The sequence below is a fragment of the Bos javanicus genome, chromosome 16, assembly GCF_032452875.1.
Source record: "Bos javanicus breed banteng chromosome 16, ARS-OSU_banteng_1.0, whole genome shotgun sequence".
Taxonomy (NCBI): Eukaryota; Metazoa; Chordata; class Mammalia; order Artiodactyla; family Bovidae; genus Bos; species Bos javanicus.
In genome coordinates, this window is record NC_083883.1 from 74390648 (window position 1) to 74411014 (window position 20367).

At 51.2% G+C, this 20367-nt stretch overlaps 1 protein-coding gene and 1 long non-coding RNA gene across 10 annotated transcripts in view; one reads left to right on the forward strand and one right to left on the reverse strand.

The window, feature by feature from the left end:
• Positions 1-20367, forward strand: part of LAMB3 (laminin subunit beta 3) — a 65304-nt gene that overhangs the window by 12011 nt on the left and 32926 nt on the right. The window contains exons 2-6 of one of the 9 annotated variants that reach the window (XM_061383621.1): positions 2872-3192; positions 3360-3524; positions 9483-9933; positions 11319-11383; positions 12442-12596. In XM_061383621.1, coding sequence (XP_061239605.1) covers positions 11356-11383; positions 12442-12596 — 183 coding nt within the window. In that variant the 5' untranslated portion in view covers positions 2872-3192; positions 3360-3524; positions 9483-9933; positions 11319-11355. The other 8 variants (XM_061383619.1, XM_061383618.1, XM_061383620.1 and 5 more) reach the window with 8 other exon arrangements.
• LOC133228172 (uncharacterized) lies at positions 843-4899 on the reverse strand. Its single transcript, XR_009730108.1, has 2 exons — positions 4712-4899; positions 843-1571 (listed from the first exon to the last, which is right to left on the reverse strand). It is a non-coding gene; the product is annotated as an uncharacterized LOC133228172 (long non-coding RNA).

Here is a 20367-nt window from a genome sequence, read left to right on the forward strand (position 1 = left end):
ATCACTGTGCATTTTCATGCAGAGATGGCTGAACCACTTGAGATGATGTCTTCAGAAGCTGTCAGGGAGAAAAAGTATCAATGTGTAACCAGGTGACTGAGCATTTTTCTGTAACTGAAGGGTGTCCTGGGAAGTGAAACTCAGGGCTAAAGCGAGGAGAGTCCTGATGGACTAGGATGGTTGGTTAACAGCATATCAGAATCTTCTTGAAGATTTGCCCTCATCCCCAATGGGTTTTCCCTTAGAGTCTGGAGTGATGTTAATGTCTCAAAGATATTTACCCTCTGGGTACCACTTGTAGAGATGTCACTGCCTGTGCTTAAGGTTTTTCTATGAGGCCATCTTGTGATGCTTTGTTGCTGTTCAGCTGCTCAGTCATGTCCGACTCTGCGACCCCATGGACCGCAGCACGCCAGGCCTCCCTGACCATCACCATCTCCCAGAGCTTGCTCAAACTCATGTCCATTGAGTCGGTGATGCCATCCAACCATCTCATCCTCTGTCGTCCCCTTCTCCTCCTGCCTTCAATCTTTCCCAGCATCAGGGTCTTTTCCAATGAGTCAGCTCTTCCCATCAGGTGGACAAAGTATTGGAGCTTCAGCTTCAGCATCAGTCCTTCCAATGAATATTCAGGACTGATTTCCTTTAGGATGGATGGTTGGATCTCCTTGCTATCCAAGGGACTCTCAAGAGTCTTCTCCAACACCACAGTTCAAGAGCATAAATTCTCCAGCACTCAGCCTTCTTCATGGTCCAACTCTCACATTCATACGTGACTGGTTTTGCACATCTAAAACATTCACTATGGCCATTTTCCCTACCAGTTTCCTTGAGGAGTCACAGTCTATAAATTATTCTGTCACGAAAATTCTTTTTTTTTTTTTATGAAAAGCAAATTCTGTCAGTTTGGGGAGGCCAAACATTGAGTGGGAAGAGCAGGGATTTGGGGAACTTAAGGATCCGCTGTTGGATTCTGGTTTCACCACATACTGGTTGTGGTGGACAATACTATGTGGTCACTAAGTCCTATTTCCTTTTCCTCCTGTGGACATGTAGAAAGATCTCTTTGGAGCCCTGTGAGTAGTTCTGCCCAGTAGGTCCTAAGCACATGACTGTGAAGCCTGGGGTAACTGGAGAGAGTTCCTCGGTGCCATGTAACCTTGTCGCCGAGGCTGTTAGGACCACGGTCCTGGCTGCTGCAGATACGAGATGGCAGCTGTCCCTGGGGAACTGTGTGGAGCAGAGGCCCCCTCCTCTCGCCGTCGTCTTGCATTGCACTCAGCGCAAGCAGCAAATAAACCTTTGTCGGTTGTGTTAAGCTGCTGAGATTTTGCAGTTAGTTTATTACTGCAGTGACCTCATGGACTGTAGCCTGCCAGGCTCCTCTGTCCATGGGATTCTCCAGGCAAGAATACTGGAGTGGGTAGCCATTCCCTTCTTCCAGGGATCTTCCTGACCCAGGGATCGAACCTGGGTCTCCTGTATTACAGGCAGATTCTTCACTGTCTGGGCCACCAGGGAAGCCCATATTGGCTAAAACACTAGTTCTGTGTCTTCATCACTTCAGGCTGCTGTAACAAAATACCACAGATAGGTGGCTTAAGCAACATGGTATTCATTTTCACAGCTCTGGAGGCTAGAAGTCCCAAGATCAAGGTGCCAGCAGAGTGGGTTCCTGGTGAGAACTGGCTTCCTAGCTTGCAGAGGACTGCCTTCTGGCTGTGTTCTCACTTGATGGAGACAGACCCTGGTGTCTCTTCCTCTTCTTCTAAGGGCACTAATCCTGCTATGAGGATTCCACCTTCATGACCTGATGTAAACCTAATTATTTCCCAACATCCCCGCCTCCTGATACCATCACATTGGAGTTAGAGTTTTAACATATGAATTTCTGGGGATACATATTTAGTCAACTGCATTTGGAAACCTTGAACAAGCTACCAAATGATGCTGAAGCTATAAAAAAGGGAATAATAATAAATCCTTCAAACAGCCACCCTAAAATTCTGCTGTGACGCTTGAATGAGCTATTGTAGATGTGATGTTGAGTGATGCCTTACTTTCTCACACATTTACTAAGGAACTACGTTAAGTGCTTTCTTGAAATAGATCTAACAACCTCAAGAAGCAACACTTCCTAAGAAGGGGAAACCACGTGTTATGAAATATACAAAGATGTAGAAAACTTGTAGATCACTGGGGCAGTCTGTGGGTTTAGTGGACAAGGTTCAGGGCAAAGGAGGGAGCAAAGAGAGGAAAGATGACTCACTTATAGGTGGACAAAATCTCTCTCCTTCTGAAACATTTTACTTTTTATTTTTTACTGATTGTTCTAGTAAAATAGCCTTATTGTGGAAGATGAGAGCATCAGAGAACTGTAAAGAGATGAAAAATGTTAACATTTTGGATATTCTCTCCCTGTCCTCTGGGTATTTTTCCTTTTTCTTTTTTAAAATTGAATTATAGTTGATTTACAATATTGTGTCACACACACACACACATATATGTACACACATATTCTTTTTTTGACTCTTTTCCATGATAGTTTATCACAACATACTGAATCTAGTCCCCTTCACTGTATAGTAAATGCTTGTTATTTTTCTGTTTTATATATAGGAGTGTGCATCTGTTAATCCCATATTCTCAAATGATCCCTTTCCCCTCCTTCCCCTGTGGTAACTGTAAATTTGTTTTCTATGTCTGGATCTGTTTCCATTTTGTAAACAAGTTCCTTTGTACTATTTTTTAGATTCCACGTATGAGTATTATCGTGTAATATTTTTCTTTCTCTGTCTGACTGACCTTATTTGGTATGATAATCTCTAAGTGCATTCATGCTGCTGCAAGAATTTCATTCCTTTTTTATAGCTGAGTAATATCCCATTGTACATATGGACTTCTCGGGCTGCTCAATGGTAAAGAAACTGCCGGTCAGTGCAGGAGCCACAGGGGCCACAGATTCGATCCCTGGGTCTAGAAGATCCTCTGGAGAAGGAAGTGGCAACCCATTCCAGTATTCTTGCTGGGAAATCCCATGGATAGAAGAGCCTGGTGGGCTGCAGTCCCTGAGGTCACAAAAGCGTCGGACACGGCTTAGCGCCGAAGCAACAGCAGCAGAAAGCAGAGGCTCCAGAGGGAAAAAGTGCCTTTTCTCTGTCGCCCTCAGACTTGCTGGGCAATTGCTCCGAGGTAAGGAACAAGCTGCGGTCCAGACCAGCTTTGACTCCTCTCTTTATCAGGTGTTGGACTCTGGTTTTATTAACTCTTGGAGGCCATAAAACAATGTCGGTTATGCTCCAGCTTGCTCTTCTGCCCTCTGTTTGTAAACACCCCACCCCGTGTCTTTCCCTGTCTAGGAAGGCCAGAAGTGTCACCTTGCTCTCAAGGAACTTAGCTCATCTGGCCCCCTGAGTGCCTCTCTTCCCTTCGGGTCCAGATCATTGCTCCTCGAGAATTTTACTTCGCCCCAAGGAACAGAGTGGAATGGGGGACCCGAGGCCTCCCAGTTGGCCCACTGTCTGGTAAGAGAGCTGTCAGACATCTGGATGGAATGGGGTTTGCTTTTGTTACAAGCAGCTGTGAAGACTGCTGCTCATACCCCAACACCTGTGTGTGTGACGCACACGTGGGGACAGACTTTGATAGAGCACACGGCCAGCCAGGTACTTTGCTGGGAGTCCTGTATGCAGCGTTCCCTTTGATCTTTACAAGGATCCGTGAGGTGGACTGTTATTTGTCCCATTGGATGCAAGTAGCCTTGGCTGTGCGGAGTCACACAGCTGGTGAGTGAAGAACCAAGACCTTCCAACTTTTCTTTCACTTCCAACTCTAGGCTTTTAAGTGCTATCCTAAGCCACCAGCCCCGAAAGCAGGGCATCCTAAAGCTGGAGGGGGCTTCGAGCATGCTAAGTCGCTTTACTCGTGTCCGACTCTTTGCAACCCTATAGTCTGTAGCCCGCTAGGCTCCTCTGTCCATGGGATTCTCCAGGCAAGAATACTGGAGTGGATTGCCATGCCTTCCTTTAGGGGATCTTCCCGATCTAGGGATCGAACCAGTGTCTCCTGAGGCTCCTGCGTTCACAGGCAGATCCTTTACTGCTGAACCACTGGGGAAGCCTGGAGGGGGCTTCGAGGGAGCTTTAAAAACATTGTCAATGTCCCTGCCCCTCTGCCCACCCATTAAATCTCTGGCTGGGGCCTGACCTAAGTATATGATTTTGTAAGTTCTGCAAGTAATTCTGAGGGCAGCCTGGATTGAGAACCGGTAAAATCCAACATGTCTATTTACAAAGGATGAAACTGAGGCCCAGAGCAGGGTTCTCCCAAGTCTGTACTTTTGTTGAGAAGCAGAAGTGGCATTAGGTCCGGGAGCTGTTCAAGTCCATCCAGAGACCCTATGTGGCCACAAGCACTGAAGGGAAGTGCTGACTCCACACCTTCAGGTGCGGTTGATTCCAGACAAGAAGCCAGACACACCCGTGCCCACTCCCCCTCCAACTGCAAGAGGCTCATTTGTCCGTACTCAACCCTCAGACGCCAGTCTGAACAGTAGGAACCTGAGTTTCTCTTCCTGGTGGCCCTTTTAGGGATGACGTTTGGAATTTTAAAGTCCCCTCTGCTAGCGCAGGGAGCCGATTTCCCGAGGCTGGTTTCCCCTGCCCTCTGACTCTGGTCCCTCTTGGCCATGCCCAGTGGGTCCCGACCTCACCTGTGGCTGCATTTCCCGCATCAGGTATAGCCTCTCTCCTCTCAGCCACGTGGCCAGCTCCACATGGCAAATTTGTGGCCAAAGTGCACAGAGGTTGGACTTAGGTTCTGAGAACCTAGTTCGAGGAGGGCAATGACTGGACCGTAGAGGGAGGGGCGGTGGGAGGTGGAGAGGGGCCGTGGTTTGAGCCAACCCGTCTGAGGAGGCGTGGGTGCTGAGTCACTCAGTCATGTCTGACTCTTTGTGACCCCATGGACTGTACCCCCCAGGCTCCTCAGTCCACAGGATTCTCCAAGCAAGAATATTGGAGTGGGTTGCCATGCCTTCCTCCTGGAGATCTCCCCGACCGAGGGATGGAACCCCCATCTCCTATGTCTTCTGCATTGTCAGGTGGGTTCTTTACCACTAGCACCACCTGGGAAAAGCTCAGGAATTTGGGAGGTCAGCAAAAGTGGCAGAGATGCCGAGATATTCCTCCTTCTTCTTGGGGGAGCCGGGAGCCAGCCTTCGACCTCACCACACTGCCGGCTGCACTGGGCTATACCCCTCAGGAGGGGGGGACATTTGGCAATGCACTCTAGGACCTGGGAGATAGGACCTGGAAGAAACTGGGGCCCTGGGCTCAGAGGAGGGGATTCCCCTTCCTCTGGTGACAGGGGAGTTGTGTCATCCAGTCCTCACATTCTATCTTGTTTGTTTAATCTTGTCAGCAATCCGTGCTAACCTTCTCTGTCCTCCCACCCCTTGTGGGGCCCTCCTGTCCTCACTCAGAGCAGCTTCCTGTTGGCATGATGGAGAGATCCTGCCCATATATGCCAGAGGCTCTGAGATGGGGCAGCTGGAGCCCAGTAACTTCTCCATCTGTGCCCACACAGAAGACACTGTCTGCATGGTAAAACAAACAGAAAGCCACCTCGTGGGGGGTGTTCTGGGCGTTTCTGTAGCATCGGTGTTTCCCCAGGAGTCTCCGGTCCATGTTAGTGCTCCAAAAGCACAATTTTCAGATATCAGGTCCTGATTAGGTTTGGGAAACATCAAGTTCAGAGGCTGGTGGACTCTGGTCAAGGCTTACCAAGTGTGGAGGCAGGGAGTTTGGGCCACTTTAAACTCTAAGTAGTGGTTAAGAAGTTGAAGCTCCAATACTTTGTCCACCTGATGCAAAAAGCCAACTCATTGGAAAAGACCCTGATGCTGGGAAAGATTGAGGAGGAGAAGGGGGTGACAGAGGATGAGATGGTTGGATGGCATCACCAACTCGATGGACATGAGTTTGAGCAAACTCTAGGAGATGGTGAAGGACAGGGAAGCCTGGCGTGCTGCAGTCCATGGGGTCTCAAAGAGTCGTCCATGACTGAGTGCCTGAGTAACGGTGGTGAAGAACCTGAGTGCTGAGCAACTGGTCTGGTTTCCAATGACCACGTACTAGGGGACCAAGTTCTTGAAGATGTACCTCACTGTCCTCATCTTCAAAGAAAGGATGATAAGTATCCACTTCATGGGGACACGGTGAGTATGAAATATGGGGATACATTTACGAGCTTAGAACAGGGCCCAGCGCGCAGCGAGCTCGCCAGAGGATGTCAGCTGTGGTTAACTTCGGCCGACTGCCGGGTCTCTCCCAGACCGCAGGCCTGGGCTGATCGAAGTGCTGCAGGTCTGATGGCCGTTCAGGCTGGGAAGGGGAGGGAGGAGGAAGACGGACTCTGTGGAAGAGAGTCACCCTGCGATGGCAGCCCAGGGCCCTGTTCTGCCTTCTCCGGGTCCCCGCCCGAGGCTGGGCTCCAGCCTGAGTTCAGAAAGCCTGGGTCGGGCCCTGTTCTAAGCTTGTAGATGTATCCCCACATTTCATACTCACCGTGTCCCCATGAAGTGAACACTTATCCTTTCTTTGAAGATGAGGACAGTGAGGTACATCTTCAAGAACTTGGTCCCCTAATAAGTGGTCATTGGAACCCAGACTTTCTGAAACCCTGAGTTCAGGAGGAAGACAGACTCTGTGGAAGAGAGTCACCCCACGATGGCAGCCCAGGGCCCCGTTCTGCCTTCTCCGGGTCCCCGCCCGAGGCTGGGCTCCAGCCTGAGTTCAGAAAGCCCTACCTCTTCTCTCTGCGTGAGGAGTGACCAACTGTCTGGGCGGCTGAGCAGCTGTGGCCAGAGTGTAGACACGCCGGCTTTAGTCACATGGCGGATCCACAGGGCCCTTCCTGGAGCTCACCCAGCTCCACAGACGAGGACTCAGCCGTGACTCACTGGGTCCAGGTGGTGCCCGAGCCGTGAGTCACCCGGTGTCCCTTCCTCTTACACCTGGGATTTGGCATTCACGGCCTGGACCAGGTTCTCTTACCTTCTCAACCTCTTCTCTTCTCTTCTCCCTCCTTCCCTCCATTCTTTGCTTCGTAGGCCTTTCTCTCTCACTCATCAGACCCTGGCTGATCGCCCTGGCAACATGGACGGCTTGAGCCTGTCAGATGGGTGATGGAGATGGCAGCTTCTCAGGCCACCCCTGAGATGTCGTGAGGGATGGCGGACAAGCAGGCAGAGGGGGAGACTTGCCTGCCCTGACACGGTGTCGTTTCTGTAACCTGGGGGCGTGTGTGCGTTAGTCTCTCAGTCACATCTGACTCTTTGCGACCCCATGGACTGCAGCCCTCCAGGCTCCTCCGTCCATGGGATTTTCCAGGCAAGAATACTGGAGTGGGTTGCCATTTCCTTCGTCAGGGGATCTTCCCGACCCAGGGGACAAACCCGTGTCTCCTGCACTGCAGGTGGATGATTCTTTGCCGCCTGAGTCACCAGATTAATTCTGTCAGCCGCCTCTGCCTTTGGAAGGGGGAGCTAACAGAATTGCTGGATGGACAGACGTGAGTACGAGAGGAACAGGGGGTCAAGGAGAACCCCTTTCCTGAGCATTGGTTCTAATAAGCCAAGGCTCTGGGGAGCTGAGGGTGGGGGCTCTGGGGCAGAATGGTGGGTGGCAGGAGAGGAAGGAGACGTGGAGGGGAGGCTGTCGGAGCAGTGCCCAGCTTGCTTTTAGTCCCTGCCAGGTCCTGCCCTTGCTTCTGCCTCTGTATTAGACTTCTTGTCTCTGAACAAACTGAGTTCTGAAGTTTACGGCCGGTGCCTGGGGCCCTGCTGTCCTGGGGGCTGGGGGGTGGGGGCTAGATCCCCACTGGGAAGTGCTCAGCATCCCCAAGGGGTGAGGCTGGCTGGCTGGGCCCTCCTTGGGGTTTGCCAAAGCAACATCTTGGACTGGGCTGGGAACGCGGAATGGGGTGCAGGGGCCCACACAAAGCAATTGGCTTTCCCCTTTGTGAAGCCAAACCACGCTGGGACCTGCCCTGGCCTGCACCTATTTACCTGGGCTCCTGGCCTCTTAAGGGGAGAGGAGGAGGGGCATTTAAAGGGCTCAGCCTCCTGCCGCCTGCCCGCCCCGCCTGTCTGGGGATCTGGGATGGCAGCAGCTGCTCCTTCTGCTGAGTTAACTATTCCTGAGCTCTTCGTCACATCCTCTTCCTGGCGGTGGGTACAGGACAGAGCTCCATGAGCAGCCAGGCTTCCTGGAAGCCCTGCATTCAGGGAGTTGGCAGGGTGGAGAGAAAGAGACCAGGCAGGTGGGCTTAAAGCCCCGGGGGTGTGAGCAGTGACCTTTCCCTGCAGGGGGCTGTAGGGCTGTGTGTGTGTTCTTGCTGCAGAGGCAGGGCCCAGGAAGGCCAGCTGCTTGTACTGATCCTGGCTTGTTAAGCCAGATTTTATTGGAATGTTTACACGGGTCAAGACGCTAACATGTACGGCAATGTCCGTTTTTTCATCTAAACGGCTTATTGTCCATTTGCTACTTAGGGTATTTCTCCTGCCTATCTAAATCTCTTGGGCTGTATGAAAATCTGAGGGTTAGAAATGCCCAGTTTACCATTTAATCCACAAAATCCTCCATTTTGCCCTGAAGGATTCTCAAACCAGTTTCTTGGACACAACCCTCCAGTTCCTGCTTAGGAGACACTGACAGGCTGGACTAGCTCAATTAGAGTCTCTTTTAATAGAAACTTGGAGGTGACCGTGTCCAAACAATGCCCAGGTAGGCTGTGCCCGGCCAAGATCTGGACTGGGTGTCCTTCCAGATCTCTCTAAAAACCCTCGGACCCTCGCCTGGTGGAGGGGAGGCATGTCCTCCGAGACCAGACCCTGTCTCTGGTCCTGTGACTGTCATTACAGCCACTCGCAGCCCAAAGCCCCGAACCAGGAGCCGCCCAGCATCCCACAAAGGCAGCTGTGTTCTCAGGCCTGGCGGGGGCCCAGGGGAAGTCGGTCCAGCTGTGCCTCAGCCCTCCCTTCCCACCCCTTGTGGTCAGATCTGTTTTCTGGCCCTCCAGGCAGGCATTCTTGCCCAGTGGGAAGGGCTGGGAGAGCAGCCTTTCCCTGAGCTGGGAGCCGTGACTCACAGGTAGTTACCTGTCCTTGGGCTCCCTGCCAAGGCTGCGAGGGAGCCAGAGGGGAAACATTTAGAGTTCATGCCTGTTGAGTCCTCTTAAGCTTTTCTTGGGTGGGTTGGGCTCTGACCCCTTCCTGATGAACCATAGCCTTTTAATCCCCCCCGCCCCACAAGAAGCAGGGGTTTTCCACTTTTTTTGCTTTCCCTTGGGAGGGGTCTGGTGCTTTCCAGGGTCCTCGATGTTTGTGTCTTCTTCCCTTCCAGCTCACTGACAGGTCTGGGGCTGTAATACCCAATATGCAAGCCCTGATCTTTCTGTTCTCTGCATGGTCTTCTGTCCAGGGTGGCCCAGGACCCCGGGAGAGGCTGACCTCTATGAGCCTTGGGAAAGCACCCAGCGCAGCGGCTGTCACAATGTGAGTGGCCATCACCCCCTCACCCCACCGGTCCCCAGGAATCCTGGTCTCCAGTCATCACTCACATTTCCCTGGTGCAACCCCCACCCTCCCACAGCAAGTAGGTGGGCACTGCCGATCTTGCCATGAGGCCTCCGGACCGCCTCCACCTGCCCAGTCCTGTCTGGGGTGGCGGGTGGGGGTGCTGTGACGGCAGACGGGTGTGCCAGCGGCCAGATTCCTGAGTCCCGCCCTGCAGCCGGCGACGCCCAGCCGGGGAGTCTCCAGAGGTGAGGCCGTTGTTTAAAAACTGGGAGCCAGGAGAGGAGACCCCCACATTCAAGGGGAGCGTCTTGGAGAGGTGATCTGGAGAAAGAACAGCAGCAGCACGGAGCAAGGTCTGTTACCTGTCTCATCTGGCCCGTGGGGGCGGGGTGGGCCCAGGCTTGTGTGCCTGGGTGTCTGGGGCCTGGCTGCAGGTCCAGATTCCTTCCTCTTCCTGGGAGCTTCAGCTGAGCCCACTGGGATCCAAAGGCTGGGTGTCGAGTCTGCCACTGTTCGGATTGCTTTCTCCCATCTGATAAGCGTCTCGGTGACTTAGAAGACAGCAGGTTCAGAGCTGGGGCTGGACACAAAGAAGGAAGGAGAGGGTGGGCTGGCCTCTTCTAAGAACTTCTCACAGTGCCTAGTTCCAGGCAGGGAGGGGGCGAGGTTGCAGCCCCTGGAGGAAGCCAGATGATGGGTCTTCCTCTTGGGCCACAGTTAGCTGTGTGAGCTCAGGCCACCTGTCTCTTCCCTGGGCCCCTGACTGCTCTGATAGGGGATTGGAGGGAGTTTGAAGCCTCAGGATGTTTGATTTAAAGATGTCAGGGGGTCCCCAGTCCCCACCTGCCCCGTCCTGCCAAATCCCCCATTCCTCCATCCAGGCCGAAAGAATGTGTGGCTGTTGTTGGAGCAGAGTGGGCTTCTGATCCGAGGCAGAGGTGGGCGCCCCATGAGCAGGGCGGGGCTTGCCTCAGCAGGGCAGCACCCTGCCTCTAGGACCCTTCGAGTATCACCCCCAACCCCAGCCTCCTTCAGAATCCCTGCTCTGTGACCTCCCAAACCCCAGCCCTCCTGTACAGCCCCAGTGCATCAATGGAGACATTTTGAGTTGCTCCCAGTTCAGATGAATTCCTCACTCACTTTTTAAACACTTCCAGGCCTCCGTCTCTTTCCCCGTTGTATTCCACAACCTGCTCAGCCTAGAGAAGCGGGCACCACAGTCTCACCCTCAGGGTGGCCGTGGCTGATACTGGAGACCATGCCAACAGCAGGAGAGGGCGCCCCTCCAGGCCACCAGCCTCTTTGAGCCACTCGCTGTTGGGCCTGTAGGTGGGCCAGGGCCTGAGAAAGGCCAATCCTCTTTCCTAGGGTGACATTGAGGCCACAGACTTCTCCTGCAAAGGGCCTAGTCCTTTCTGGCTCCCCAACTTGCTCTGTTGACCATGGGGGGCAGGGCAGGGTTGATCCCTCCCATCTGTTTCAGAGCGGGGAGCTGGAGTCCAGGAGGATGTAGTGACATTCTCCCAGGACAGCCTGGAAGTCACGTGCCAGCTGGGACAGGGGGCCAGGTCTCTAGCGTCTTCCGGGTTTTGGCTACAGATGTGCCTGCTGTTCAGAAGTGTCCTAGACCAAGGCCCTGAGTAAAGGCTTCTGAGAAAACTCGAGCCAGAAACAGCAAAGGGCTAGTGCAACCTAGGGGTCTGTGTGGCTTCACACAGGCTGCTTTGCTCTGCCCCAGGTGAGGTCCTGAGTGGAGATCGCCTCGTCAACTGAAGATGAGGCTGCTCCTTCTCCTGTATTTTGGTGAGTATCCCTTCCCGTCCTTCTGGGGCCTGTCACACAGCAGAGAGGGGACCAGCCGTGGGTGGGAGGACAGTCTACCAAAGTGTGAACATCACCCATCACCCGGGGTCCTGGGGTTTGGAACACTTATCTACTGGGATGCCCATGAGGTTTCTCTGTCCTGGGGCCTCTGAAGAAGATGAGACTCTTGAAAGGCTCCCAAATGTCTTCTTCCTCCTACCTGAGGGTGGTTCATGGCAGCCCCAGTGCTCTGCTGCTGAATTTATTTTCCATCTTCTCACTCTCTAACTGGTCCCAGAGCCATCATGGCTTGAGTTCTCGATATTCAGGGAGCTGCAGCTGTGAAGTGAAAGTTGCTCAGTTGTGTCCGACTCTTTGTATCTCCATGAACTATACAGTCCATGGAATTCTCCAGGCCAGAATACTGGAGTGGATAGCCTTTCCCTTCTCCAGGGGATCTTCCCAACCCAGAGACTCGAACCCAGGTCTCCTGCATCGCAGGCAGATTCTTTACCAGCTGAGCCACCAGGGAAGCCCAGGAATACTGGAGTGGGTAGCCTATCCCTTCTCCAGGGGATCTTTCAGACCCAGGAATAGAACTGGGGTCTCCTGCGTTGCAGGCGGATTCTTTACCAGCTGGTTATTTGCAAAGTGTGACAGCGTTTTAGAGATAAAGGAGCAGACAGAATGAAAGTCTCTCCCTGTGTCCCCCAGACGGCCAGCAGCCAGCGCTGCTCCATTAACAGGCGAGGAGAGCTGTGGCCAAGCGTGTGTCTGTAGCTCAATTCTAAAAGCCACATATGGATGCCACATTTCAGGATCAACTTCTACTTTTTTAAAGCTGAGAGTTACAGACTATAAAATCAGCTTTTTAAAAAAACCAAACAGCACCAGGATTGCAATGTTCCCACCACCAGCGGGTCAGAGCATGAAGGCAAGGAAGAGGGTCTAGCGTTGCCAATGGATGACTGCTTCCTTGGGGGGCACTGGGGTGGCCGGCTAGACTGCCCTCTCTTTAGGCTGTGCCCAAGCACCCCCTAAGCCCCTTGTGATTTCAGGCTTGCCCAGCCTCCTGTGTGCCCAGCAAGCATGCTCCCGTGGGGCCTGCTATCCACCCGTCGGGGACCTGCTCATAGGGAGGACCCAGTTTCTCCGAGCTTCATCCACCTGTGGCCTGACCAAGCCTGAGACCTACTGTGCCCAATATGGCGAGGTAGGTTCTTCCTCCACGGCCTCCAGGGGCTGGAAGAAGGCGAGCTGGGGGTATGCAAGGAGCCCGCCATCTGTTCACTGAACACTTAGAGTGGACTAGGTGTGGGCCCAGCCCCATGCGCTGTGGGGAATGTAAGCAAAGCATAAGGCAGGATCTCTGCCTCTCAGGAATTTCCACCTTTGATGGGCAAGAGAAAAACATACTCAAAATGACTTATAACTGAACAGCTCCTTTTCCTCTTTTGCTTAATAAAGCTGGAGTTTTTCTCAGCCCTTGGGCCTGGGCAGGATAGTCGCTCAAATCTGGGGCATAAGCAGTAGATCAAGACCAGTCCTTTAGGTGTGTGGAGGGTGAGGTGCCATCTTTGACGGACGGAGTCAAGGCTGGTGGCACACAGATGCTGGGATGTGCGCATGGCTTGTCTTCTTGCCAGAGCGGGAACGGAGCTGTACCCTGGCCACTCTCTGCTGCCTTCTCTTCTGCCCATGTTGGGCTAAGGGTGGGGCTGGAGCTACCAGAAGACTGTGTGATTGTAGGCTGGAGGCTGTCCTTCTGGGTTTTCTAATTGTCATGTGTGAAGAGCCAACCTGTTTACCTCCCGTCTCTGCATGTTTGGTCTGCATGTTTCACCACCCTGGGTGAAGCGGGAGGCTTTATTTATTTATTTATTTTGCAGAATTTCCTTTTAATTAAAATTTTGTGTGTGTGTGTGGGATGGATTGGGAGATTGAGATTGAGATAGATACACAACTGTGTATAAAGCAGGTAACTGATGAGAACTGACTGTGCAGCACAGGGAGCTCTACTCAGTGTTCTGTGATGACCTAAATGGGAAGGAAATCCAAAAAAGAGGGGATACATGTGCGTGTTAATATCGCTGACTCACTTAGCTGTATAGCAGAAACGAACACAACACTGTCAAGAAAGCATCCTCCAGTGAAAATTAATAAACATATTTTTGGAAGGATAGTTGCTTAATAATGTTGTGTTAGTTTCGGGTTAGAGCAAAGTGATTCAGTTATCGTCTTTTTTTTAGTTTCTTTTCCATTATAGGCTATTTTAAGACATTGAGCATAGTTCCCTGTGGTATACAGTAAGTCCCTACAGTAAGTTGGTTATCTGTTTTATACCCATCAGTGTGTATCTGTTAATCCCAAGCTCCTAAATTATCCTTGCCCCTGGGAAAATATTCAAATTGCCATTAAAGGACACAGATCGGTGAGGTAAAGCAACGTGACTTGGGGTTAGCAAGAAGGTTCAGCGGTTGAGCTGATAAGGAGCCCAGCTGAGCAAATCCAGGCATTGGAACGCTTTGCTTATTTAAGCAACTGATTTGTTTTTCAAAGAGCCACTGTGATTTTCCTGCTTGGCTTCTGGACCTTTCTGGTAGGAACTTGGATTTTCTTTTCCCTTCAGTAAGTTTGAGGTCCTTTCTTGCTCCTTGTGTTGCCCAAGGTGGAAATCACCCAGTGTTTGCTTGTTTCCCAGCTGCCTGTCTCATTTGGCCTTTTTTTTTTTTTTTGGCCCTCAATACACAGATTTGGACAAAGGAAAGAGGGAGGGAGTCGTTTTCCCTCGAGTCTCTGCATCTTTGGCATTAAAAAGACAGAGCAAGAAAGGGAGTGAGCGGCTGGTGGCCCAAAGGCAGCTTGGGGTGTCTGCGGTTCCCTCTCTCTCGGCGCTCCTTGTCCTCAGGGCCATGCCTGGCGTCTGACCCCACCTCTGGCCTCACTGCTCTCTTAGCCTCCTGTGTCCTCTTGGCCGCTTGTGATCATAGATGGCACTGGGTCCTGGCTTTGGAGGTGTTGCGCGGAGGTGGCTGTGGTTTCTGCACCTCACCCACTTGGATGTGAGAAAGCCCATCTGACAGTGTTGGGAAAGACAGCCAGCAGCAGGCGAGTCCTCCCTGTGGGCCTAGATTACTCCACCGGCATCAGGGAACCTGGCAGTGGGGAGCTCTCCAGACAACAGAATGAGTCCAGCTGCCTCCTTCCCACTCACCCTCCAGTTTTGTACCACTGAGCCATGTCTAAAATTTTCAGGGTGTCCTCTGCTGGGTCCTCTCTTTGGGTGGAGCCACCTTCAGGGATGGGAATCAGGCAGGGATCTGAGGCTGCTGAGAGAGGCTCAGTACCAGGCCTGCCTGGACAGCCGCCCTCCCTCTAGGCCACACTCCATCCTGTCCTGCCCTCTGCCTCTCTCAAATGCCCCAGGGAGCCAACTGCCTCCCCTGCACTCAAGCAGCAGTTTGAGAACACGTGGGAGCTTGCAGAAGAGAAGGCTAGACTTTTGCAACCCAGGGGATGGATAAACCTCAGCTATTTTGCTGCTGTGAAAGTTGAGATGCATTGGTTCTTTCTTCCCCTTGTCTACCAGGGGGAATAGATCCATGTAACCTATCGGAAGAGGAGAGGATAGGGCATCTGGAGTGCAGTGTGTAGCCCAAAGTCTGCCACTAACTCATGGTGTGATCTTGGGCAAAAGATCACCCCCTCTAAATCTCGCTTTCCTCTTCCATGAACGAGTGTTAGACCAATGGTCTTTCGTGTCGCTCTTTGCTCCAGTTTTCTTTGGGAATGAGCTGACCATGGGGAACCAGCTTCTCTCCCCCACCTGCCTCCTCTCCGCCTTGTCTGATTTCTCTTTCCTTCTTTCTCCCCGGCCTCCCCTCCCAGAGGCCATTGGTTGCCTGTAGTGAAGACATACATGAAGGCATGGATACTCCTCTGTCCGAGTGGACCCTGAACCCTCCCCGGGCACACAGGTGGCTGTGTAATGAAAATTAGGAATCCAGATACAACTCTGATGAGTTCTAATGTCAGTTTTTAAGTTTATTTTTATTACTAAACGATATTATCGTAAAGCTATAGTTTATTGAGCACATATTATATGTCTCAGGCGTTAGACTGAGTCCGTTTTATATAAATTATCTCAATTAATTTTCACAGTGCTCCATGAGGTAGCTCTTATTATCCCCATCCCCATGGGAAGGTCCGGGTGTGTGCTGGGATTCCCTGATGGAAATGCATAGGAACTGAGTTTTCTGAGTGGCTAGAGATGGTGCTGCAGTGGCCAGGCCCAGCTGCAGAGGAGGGCGGCATGGTACAAAGCTGCCTTGCCAAGGCCTGCCCCTCAGCCCCGACCTCCCCATCCCTCTCTGCCAGCCCCTCCTGCCACATATACACCTTAGTTAAGTCAGAGCCCCCGGTTAGCGCCTCTGTTCTAGTTTCTTGCAGGGGTGACATGGTGGGCCCTGAGCCCAGCAGAAATCACCCAGCCCCTGCTGCCTGCCTGCCTTCTGGGGTGATGTAAACGCAAGTGCACTAGGGATTTATGACTCTTGGACATTGTAGCATTGCTCGCTGCCCCCTGGCAACTCTGGGGAAACTCAGGGGCAGGGGGGACGCCTTCCAGTTCCAAAACGGCCTCTCCCAGCTCCTGACCTCAGAGCATGGCTGCTTTCTCCTGGGCCAGTCTTAGCCTGTCGGCCCATCGCCTCTTCTGCCTACTTTTGTCTCACTGGCTTCATCCTATTGGCCTTCGTGTCCATACTGCAGCCTTGACAAAGGACTTAGGACTCGGCCAGCTTTGCCTTGTCCCCCAACGCCCTGCCCAGCTTTGCTGTTCCGGGTCTCCCTGCCTTGACTACCCATTAACTGTCCGGACTTGAACCCAGACTGGTCTTTACCGAAACTGGCTCTCTCTCTTCCAGCTCCTAGGTAACCTCTGGGTAAACTCACTATACCCTTTCCCCCTAAAGCCCAAGGCATGGATGAAAATGTCTGTGATGTCTCCATACCCTCATTTCCTTCTGTGCTTTCCCCAAGCCGTCGATCCTCATTTGAAAAGGTGAGGGATGATAGCACCCACTTCAGTGAGTTGCTGTGTTTGCGCATACTGAGTTCCTTCCGCCGTGTCCAACTCTTTGTGACCCCATGGACTGTAGCCCACCAGGCTCCTCTGTCCACGGCATTCTTCAGGCAAGAATACTGGAGTGGGTTGCCATGCCCTCCTCCAGGGTTGTGTGGACCATGTAAAAAAGGAGCCAAGTGACCATGGGCCTGGTGTCTGGAAGGGGCTACATGTCCCAGCCCTTTGCCCACTGGCCTCCCGGGACCTGTGTCTGCATGCAGAGGCCGCCCCACCTGCCAGTCATTCTCCTGAGCACTTCTCGGATCAGGACGTGCAGTTGCATAATTATTGAAGTCAACCTGCCCTTGGGCTGGCCCACTGACCGCCGCACATCTGATTTTCAGTCTGGCTGCTGGATAACCCAGAGGCAGTCATGGTTAGTGAAGTCTCCTGATGGGGGGTGAAGACTTTCTAGGTCTGGTCCTGTCTCTGACACTTAGAAGAGGAACGCGACCTTGAGAAGGTCATGGCTTCTGTCTAGACCGCCATTTCCCCGTTCATGAAATGAGGGAATTAGTCAGCCTTTGTTGGTTCAGCTCTCACACGTGTGCCAGGCTTCTGGCTGGGCTGCATGTGACCCCGAGGGTCAGCCATGATCTCTGCCAGGTGGGCCCTGGCAGGGGCTGAGCCATGACCTTCAGTCCTCTCTGGGCTGGTGCACGCTGCTTGGGGACCAGAGGGGTTTTGCCTGGAAGCTTTCCAGCCCTGATTTCTGCTCTTGACAAAGTCTTCTCCAATGTTGTGTCTGTTCCCTTAGATGCTTTATTTATCCCCCACTCCCTCCCTTTCTGGGGGAAAACTTAATTATCCAGCTGCCTTAATAACAGTCTTACACAGTGCATTCCTCAGGTTAATTAGCTGTGTAAACCAAACAGCTGTCATTTTTATCTCTTGGAAACAAGCTGAGGACCAGTAGCCAGTTGACATCCCTTCCTCTTAACACACACACACACACACCCCACCCCACATAAGCACACTCACACCCACAGGCACACACCCAACAACCACTGCCTTTCTGTGTTTGACAGACATCTGTTTTCTTGACCTCTGGCATGGCTAACGTGCACGCACAGAATGTGAGAATGTGTTCATATCCATCCTGAGGTCCTTGTCCTCTGCTCATAGAGGACTTTGAGCCTGTCTCTGACCAAAATATCTGCCCTCCTGTTTCCTAGGAGATCTTAGCAGATCTGAAACTTTCAAATCTCCTGCCATTGTGAATCTTCATTAGGATGAAACATTGTTGAGTTCTTTGTTTAAAATACAGATGCCCTTGGGAATGGCGTCATATTAATCTATCATCATTTATATTTCAACAAGGGTTTGCTTATCAGAAAATTAGCTGTGGCTTTTGCAAAGGATCCCAAGAGAATGAGACCAAGAATGAGTAACTTTAGAAGAGATAGCAGAAAATGAAAAAGATCACTGCGGGAAAGAGTCGCTATCAGAGGGAAGCGAAACTTGGGATGTGGAACGTGAAATTTGGGGGTCCTGGTTACCAGCTTTGGACTGGGGAGTGCGTCTTGTGGGGTTAAAAGGAGGGAAGAGAGTAAAAAGGTGAGATGGAAACCTGAACACAATCTTGGGCAGCCTCACGACTTTGTTGGCCTGGCCTCTCACACCACTGCTTCTTGAATCAGGTCCCTAGAAGCTCTCTGCCCTTGCTCCTTTGCCCTCAGCGGTGAAAGGAATCACTGTCAATGGTAGAACTTTCAGAGGTCCAGGAATGCAAACCAACAGTCTGCACTCATGTTTAGGAGGACACCTCTGTTTCTGGAGAAGTCTGGGCGGGGGGTGAGGCTGCCCTTACTAGGGGAGAAGAGAAGGAGCATCCTGAAAACCACCTCTAGTCCCTGCAATGACCCATGGTTGTCACGTGACTGCTGTGTCCCTCGAAGCCCTACAGGATGAGAAGGTTTGGAGACAGAGCGCCTGGGAGAGGAATTCCTGCTGCTTCTCTTCCTAGTCTTGCGGATTTGGACACATTTCTTAGCTTCTCTAGGACTTGCCTTCCTAATCTGTCAAATGAAGATACCCACTTTTGATCCAATATGCCTACCTCAGAGATTTTGGAAGGATAAAATGAGATAATGTATGTATCATGCTCAGGTCAGAGTCTCAGTTCAGTTCAGTTGCTCAGTCGTGTCTGACTCTTTGCGACCCCATGGACTGCAGCACACCAGGCCTCCCTGTCCATCACCAACTCCCAGAGCTTACTCAAACTCATATCCATCGAGTCAGCGATGCCATCCAACCATCTATCCTCTGTCGTCCCCTTCTCCTCCTGCCGTCAATCTTTCCCAGCATCAGGGTCTTTCCCAATGAGTCAGCTCTTTGCATCAGGTGGCCAAAGGATTGAAGTTTCAGCTTCAACATCAGTCCTTCCAATGAATATTCAGGACTGAATTCCTTTAGGATGGACTGGTTGGATCTCCTTGCAGTCTAAGGGACTTTCAAGACCCAACTGTGGTGTTGGACTCTCCAACACCACAGTTCAAAAACATCAATTCTTTGTCACTCAGCTTTCTTTATGGTCCAACTCTCACATCCATACATGACCACTGAAAGAACCATAGACTTGACTAGATGGACCTTTGTTGGCAAAGTAATGTCTCTTTAATATGCTTTAAAGTAATGCTTTTTAATATGCTATATAGGTTGGTCATAGCTTTTCTTCCAAGGAGCAAGCATCTTTTAATTTCATGGTTGCAGTCACCATCTGCAGTGATTTCAGAGCTCCCAAAAATAAAGTCAGCCACTGTTTCCATTGTTTCCCCACCTATTTGCCATGAAGTGATGGGACCGGATGCCACGATCTTAGTTTTTATCTGAATGTTGAGTTTTAAGCCAACTTTTTCACTTTCCTCTTTCACTTTCATCAAGAGGCTCTTTAGTTCTTCTTCACTTTCTTCCATAAGGGTGGTGTCATCTGTGTATCTCAGGTTATTGATATTTCTTTCGGCAGTCTTGATTCCAGCTTGTGCTTCATCCAGCCTGGTATTTCACATGATGTACTCTGCATATAAGTTAAATAAGCAGGGTGATAATATACAGCCTTGACATACTCCTTTCCCAATTTAGAACCAGTTTGTTGTTCCATGTCCAGTTTTACCTGTTGCTTCTTGAGCAGCATACAGATTTCTCAAGAGGCAGGTCAGGTGTTCTGTTTTCCCATCTCTTGAAGAATTTTCCACAGTTTGTTGCGATCCACACAGTCAAAGGCTTTGGCGTAGTCAATGAAACAGAAGTAGATGTTTTTCTGTACCTCTCTTGCTTTTTTGATGATCCAGTGGATGTTGGTAACTTGATCTCTGGTTCCTCTGCCTTTTCTAAATCCATCTTGAACATCTGGAAGTTCATGGTTCACATATTGCTGAAGCCTGGCTTGGAGAATTTTGAGCATTACTTTGCTAGTGTGTGAGATAAGTGCAGTTCTGTGGTAGTTTGAACATTCTTTGGCATTGCCTTACTTTGGGATTGGAATGAAAACTGACCTTTTCCAGTCCTGTGGCCATTGCTGGGTTTTCCAAATTTGCTGTCATATTGAGTGCAGCACTTTCAAAGCATCATCTTTTAGGATTTGAAATAGCTCAACTGGAATCCCATCACCTCCACTTTGTTCATGGTGATGCTTCCTAAGGCCCACTTGACTTCACATTCCCAGATGTCTGGCTCTAGGTGAGTGATCACACCGTTATGGTTATCTGGGTCATGAAGATCTTTCTTGTATAGCTCTTCTGTGTATTCTTGCCGCCTTTTCTTAATATCTTCTGCTTCTGTTAGGTCCATACCATTTCTGTCCTTTATTGTGCCCATCTTTGCATGAAATACTCCCTTGGTATCACTAATTTTCTTGAAG